Source organism: Sceloporus undulatus, chromosome 3 (assembly GCF_019175285.1).
Source record: "Sceloporus undulatus isolate JIND9_A2432 ecotype Alabama chromosome 3, SceUnd_v1.1, whole genome shotgun sequence".
Taxonomy (NCBI): Eukaryota; Metazoa; Chordata; class Lepidosauria; order Squamata; family Phrynosomatidae; genus Sceloporus; species Sceloporus undulatus.
Window position 1 is genome coordinate 111697759 of NC_056524.1, and position 6853 is coordinate 111704611.

The window sequence follows — 6853 nt, forward strand, 5'->3', positions numbered from 1 at the left end:
AGGCAGCATTGTCTTTTAAGCAGGCACTAACTTTAGCACTTGGGCTTTGCGAATGGATGTCCCTTGGTTTTAAAAAGCACTAGTTGAAAGACAGTGTAACTTTCTCGGGTAGTCACAGGACAACCCATGGATAATGCCTTTCTCCAAGGGATCCAGAGAGGAAACTGGGCACCTGCAGCAACATTGCTTTACAGTACCATGAGATTAACTGCAGAAGCCTTTGTTCCAGGTCCAGGTCCATTTTCTCCAGAATCGCTCTCTAGTTGAGAGCTTGCAGTGTTAGGCATTGAATGAACAAATCTGTTTCAAGTGATATGCCTCCTCTAGACTGAATAAATGTCTACATCCCTTTTCCAGAGTTACAGCACAATTCTGAAATTTCTGAAATAAAAAGAGAGAACATGTTTTCAATGGTATTCGTATGTCAGAACACTGAAAGGAAGATTGTGCTTATTCACATTAGCCGTTGTGTCTCCATGCTCCCAAATATATCTAGATACCTACACATAAGTATTCTATATGAACCAGGATCTTCTGATATAGCCATCAATCCCCGAGAAACGAACACTGAGCAACTTAATGTGGTGCCAAAGCAAGGCTGTATCCAAGAAGGTCCACATCCCTTTTCTATACAGTGTCCTCCCAATATCATAAAGCCACACTGGTTTGTAGACCCTCAGTATATGTGAGGCTTGTGTTGCACACTGGGCCCCCTTTTAAACAAAGTCCTCCTCCACTGCATGTTGCAGCTGTGCATACATTACCGTTGCTTGATTCTGTCAGATGATAATGGACTTTCCCTGTGCCAACAGGGGTTTGGAACCCTTGGGGCTTATTGTGGACAAGACATTCATTGTGCAAATGGGAATCCAAGTTTCAAAATCTCTTGGAAGGCGTTTACACTACATTGCAAGATTTCTGAACATATATTATCTTCGCCCTCATACGAAAGCACTCTGTTACTGAAGAACAGCAAGTGAGCAGGCCTGTCAAGCAAAAGCTACAATAGGATCAAGTAATAGTATGTCTCATGTACAACTGGACATGTAAAGGTGTAGATCATTGTTTGGGAACCAGAGTAGAAAACGATCCTCTCTTATTTCATGAAGTGCCGTTGTCTGAGTGATCCATCCTTTCAGACCAGCCTGCACATCCGACTGTTACCTAGGCTACCCGGGCAGTGTTAACACAGCCCCCCACACAGGCTGGCCATAAGGACAATCCCTTTTTATTCTCCAGCACTCTTCTCTTTACAGTGTACTGCCATGGAACTGGGGAGCTCATAGCATGTTGAGTGTTGGAGCAGGACTATGGTTTCAGTCTTATTGAGACATAGGGAACTTTGGGTAGTCATAGCATTACCTACCTGACAGGCGTTGTGAGGATGAAGGGAGGAGACAGAGAGCAAAATGGAACCAGGTGGGAGATCAATCTAACTAAGCAAGCAGAGAGTTTGCTCTGCTCCATCCTACGAATCCGGGATTTGTAGTTTCATAAGGTCTTGGCCTTCTCTGCCCAAAAGTGCTGGGGCCTCAACAAACTACAACCCCAGGATTCGTAGGACCGGTACCCAATGGGCTTCATGGCCAAACTGGGAATCAAACCCTGGGCTCCAGAGTCCTAACCCAAAACTCAAACCACTATGCTCACCGGCTCATGGGTGCAGCTACACCAGTGGTCCCCAAACTGTGCCTTAAGGGTATTTGTCTCGCTCCAAAAGCCTCGCTATGTGGCCATGGCCTGGGATTCTGGGAGTGAAGTCCAAATCCCTTAAATGGTACAGTTTGGGGACCACTGATTTACACTGTAGAAATAATGCCATTTCACCCCACTTTGCTGCAATTGCTCCATGCTACAGAATCCTGGATTTGAGGGCCCCAGCACTTTGGGGCAGAGAAGGCTCCAGAGCAGGCTCTGGTGCCACAATAAACTACAACCCCAGGATTCCTTAGCATTGAGCCAGGGCAGTTAATGGGGGTCTCAAACTGGATTATTATTTCTGGAACTGAGGCTCAGAAACAGACACACCTGAAGGAGAGGCCACCCAGCTTACCTATTATACTTATGGTGACCCTACAGCAAACCTATCACAGGGTTTACCGCAAGATTTATCCAGAGGAGGTTTGCCTTTCCCTTCCTCTGAGGCTGAGAGAGTGTGACTTGCTCAAGATCATTGAGCAGGGTTTCGAACCCTGGTTTCCAGAATCATAGTACAGCATTCAGACCACTGCATCATGCTGGCTCTTCCTTTGCCATACCAGCTAGTTATCCATTGTTATAACTTTTGTTTTTTTAAAAATATATATTGTGAGCCACCTTGGATGCCATAGTGAGAGAAAAGTAAATTATAAAATGAATGAATAAATAAAACATGGTTGGGTAATATATAGCTCTCCTGATGTTATTGCACCGCAATGACTACCAGCATGAACCAGCATAGAAAATGGCGAGGAATGATAGGATTTGCAGTCCAACTATATATAAATTAGTGACATCCCTGAATTAGTGACAGAATTTGGGTGAGTGGGATCTAGGAGGATAGGTGTTTATTTTGTGTGTAAAGGAGGTGCATTGTGGTGTAGAACATTGAGTGTTTATTTATTATATTTATATCCCACCTTTCTTCCAGCAAGGTGGTAGATCCTGTAGCACTCTGGGAAATCAGGATTCAAATCTCCAGTCAGCCATGGAAACCCACTAGGTGACCTTGGGCAAGTCACATTTTCTCAGCATTATAGGAAGGCAACAGCAAACCTCTTATGAATGAACGTTGTCAAGGAAATCCCATGAAAGAGTCACCACAAGCCAGAGTTGTCTTGAAGGCACATCACCACCACCACCATCACCACCACCATCATCACCACCACCATGGCTTTGTGCTATCTAGTAGTGTGAGGGACAGTATTTTATTTTATACATGAAAGATAATGGCTCTCGTTGTTTCCCTATTATTTATTTATTTATTTATTTCCCACCCTCTCCCCAAAACTGGGACTTAGGGTGGCTCACAACATTAAAAAACAGTACAATTAAAAGCATACAAAAATAGTAATTAAAACAGACATAAATTATTACAATATTACAACAAATTACATATTAAAAGAATAAAACACAATTAAAAAGATTAAAATGTTAAAAAAATACTTTAAAACAATACAGCACCATCCCATGCTTTAAAAACTTTCTGTTTTAAAAGCTTTTCTAAACAGGTAGGTCTTAGCCTGCTGGTGGAAGGACAACAAGGAATGGGCCATTCTGGCCTCTCTGGGCAGGGAGCTCCACAATAATGGCAGCCATAGAATAAGCTCTCTTTCAGGTCCTCACCAACCATGCTTGTGATGGTGGTGGCACTAAAAGTGTAGTTTATCATACAGCCCTTACTAATGCATTTCAAGAGTTGTAGGCTCTTTCAGAATAACATGGGAGAGTATCTGCAACTGGAAATGGAGAATGATCTCCCTGGATGCAAGTACATTTTGGGTTAACAGCCCACAGCACTTTTCTCATGAGGACTCTGTAAAGAAAGATGAAATCTAAAGCTGTATTTTAGAGGAAGAACATCAGGGAAAAGGTAAGCCCATTTTTTGACCTCTGTAGGTGCAGAATGATGTCCTCTCTCTCCACTTCCACAACTTAGCAAAGTAATGCTGTAACATTCACCATCTACTAAGAGGCCAAGATATTTAGGAGAGGAAAAATCTTATTTCATGTATTATTCAGAAGTGAGACTGCATAAACTATTAAGTTTGAGATTTTTAAAAATAACTTTAAGACATGCAAGTGGTACAGGCTGACACAGTTCTTAAAAGTTACAAGGTGTGCCATCAAAGGGATTGCATTCGCTTAAGTGCTTAGGCCTTGAGCAGTTCTTAGGGTGACCTTCTACATTGCAATAAACGGTAGCACTTGGGAGTGGTTTATTACATGCTTTGTTGCGCATGCTGCTCATTGATTCTCTTGAACTTTGGTCCCTTTAGTGATTTTAGTAGATAATAGGAGTTGATGAACTCAGATGGAAAAAATCTCTCAGGGATATTGCAGTAACTTGGTCATGAAATCATTACCATCACACAGTTTTGTTGATATAAACAATATAAAGATCCTCCGACCACATACCACTTAGCTATTTTCTGATGTCTGGAATAAACTCAGCTAAGGAGAACATTTCCCAGGTGTTCTTTTAATAGACTCTACAAAATCTGTTTTAAGAACTAGATATGATCTTGCAAAGTATGTGTCTTGCTTTTCTATATTCATTCTGTGAATTACTGATTGGCCATTGAAGTTCACAACTCTAACATATTTTAGAAAGATTTAATAAACCATTTTGTTCAGAACAGAATTTGTAAGAAAAAGGAGCTCTTAACTTTATGTATATTATCGTGATCCAGTGTGGCATAGTGGTCTATGTGCTAGACTAGGGCTCCAGGAGACCATGTTCAATTCTTCACTGAGCCATAGAAACTCACTGGATGACGTGAAGTCGAAGGCTTTCATGACCGGCATCCATGTTTTTTGTGAATATTTCGGGCTATGTGGCCATGTTCTAGAAGAGTTTCTTCCCGACGTTTCACCAGCATCTGTGGCTGGCATCTTCAGAGAATGCTTGCCTGGAAAGGAGTTGGGTATATATATTGTGTGACCAGGAAAGGCAGGAGTGATTTGCATGTGGATTGTTCTGTTGCTAATGGCAGGCCTCAGGGTGTGAGGGTCTGCACAAGAGGATTAATGTCTGCTTGATTAGTGATTTCTAGAATATACTGAATATACCAAACTTGTCCTGCAGCTTTACATTGTACATTGCAAAAGAAGATAAGTATTGATGGATAAACTGTCTTTCAGATGACCTCTAACAAACCAGGAAGCGCCATCCTTATTAAGTTATTATGTGGACTGTCATTAATGTTTGCCACTTTTAATAAGCAACTTATTATTTACTAAGGCCAGAAATAGGCCTCTTTCCAACCTATTTCTGACAAAAGCTATGTTAATATTTGTGCCTTGTTCATAGTAATATAGTAAATACAGATTAGAAGCTTTCACTCATTTCCTGATTCTGTAAGTAGGAACACAAGTGCTTATAATCTGGTTGAATCTATGTCTTAGCAAATAACATTGGCCTTAATTACTTGTGTCATCTAAATATTTGAAATAAATATACCAATCCCAAGAATGAAGGCAAATTTACCATGCTTGGCTGCATCAAGCTGTGCCACTTGCTCTGCTGGTAGTACGAGACTCCATGTTAGCTTAGTCTGACTGCCATCTTTTGAACCTTGGAATTTGCTTCGAAGGTGGTGTAGAAGTGAAATTTACCTTTTGAGCTGACCTTCTGGAAATAAATATGGCCAATTGTGTGGGAGAATCTGAACGGTTCAGGTTTACTGTAGGTTTTTCTTACTTTTTACAAAAAGTTGCCCTCTGAGCATCCCTTTGGTATTGACCTGGACTGGAATTCCAACTTTTGAGCCCTCCTCACTCTTTGTTAAATAACACAAGTAATGATAAAGCCTTGTGGATGCGGAAATGGAAGTTGTAGTCCAGAACATCTGGAGGGCACCAGACAGGAAAAGACTGAACTAATTATGGGTGATCACCTGCCTGGGGATGTGTGAGTTTACAGTACTTGACAAATGAACAAACAAATATGCTACCCCGTCACCTTCAGCAGCAGACAAACTCCATAGCATAGCAGTGATGGCCGCAGCAACTGGGGCCATTAAACAATGGTAGAAGAATATAGGGGGGAGAGAAGTGAATGGCAGTAGGCTCATCAGACGATCTCCTCAGTGTTAATGTGCCGAGAAGATGAGGAATGATTCCATCATTGGTCCTGTCCTTCAGTCACATGCAAACTGCAGGGATGAAGGGTAGATCGCATGCTCAGATTCCTTGCCTCTCTTCACTCCTGCCTCCATCTAGCAGTGGCAGTTTGGCAGCTGTGAGGGGAGAGATTTGGAACAAGAATCAAGAAGAGAAAATGCCCCTTATACCCTGTTTAAAAAGGACAGCTCCACCCTATATACACCAACAAGATCCAACGTTGTGTAACATCAATTAAACCTTAATGCAGGGGTAGGCAACCTTTTTGAGTCGGGGGCCAGGTGTGCTGTCCCTCAGACAATGGGGGGGCCAGAGGCAAAAAATAAAAAAAATAAAAAAAAATTTTTTTAATTAATAAATAAATAAAACCGGACAAATGTAGGACAAAATTTTCAAGTGGAGGACACTTTTAAAAAACTGGAGGACGTGCGAAAAAATTTGATTTTTTTTTTAAAATGTTAATATAAATGCTATTTTCTGAGGCTTCTATAGACATTGCCCCCCCTTGCCCCCTCGCGCGCGAGGCCAAAGCCCCGGCGGCAATCAGCGCAGGACCGGGCTGGGGCCGTCCAAGGCCTCGCTGGGCCAGATTCGGCCGCAGGCCGTAGGTTGCCTACCCCTGCATTTGTTGACGTTATTATGGAAACATTCTGTCCCTCATCGCGTCACTTATCAGCATCTCTCTCTAACTGTAGTTTTCAAACTGTAGTCTGAGAGGTGACAGGAACATTTATTTCAGTGAAAAGCGCTGCCATTATATTATCATCATCATCATCACATCATCCTCATCATTCTCCCACTTTTCCCCAAATTTTGACATCAAGATGGCTCACAATTAAAGGATAATACCAAAAAATACCAAAGTCAACATTAAATGTTTAGGCTTAATTAGCCAGACATAATTTGAAGGCACACAACAACAACAAAAACTATTACAGTATTAAAACAAATCACACAATAAAAGAATAAGTGTATATAGGGAGTTATAGGTCATAACCGCACTTTGAATTTGTGCCCACAAAACCCACCT

At 41.7% G+C, this 6853-nt stretch overlaps 1 protein-coding gene across 1 annotated transcript in view; it reads right to left on the reverse strand.

Annotated features, from left to right (window-relative positions):
• BIVM (basic, immunoglobulin-like variable motif containing) overlaps positions 1–6853 on the reverse strand; it is a 53293-nt gene that overhangs the window by 7293 nt on the left and 39147 nt on the right. Inside the window, 3 exon segments of the mRNA XM_042456699.1 lie at positions 7–156; positions 159–203; positions 206–381. Coding sequence (XP_042312633.1) covers positions 7–156; positions 159–203; positions 206–287 — 277 coding nt within the window. The 5' untranslated portion in view covers positions 288–381.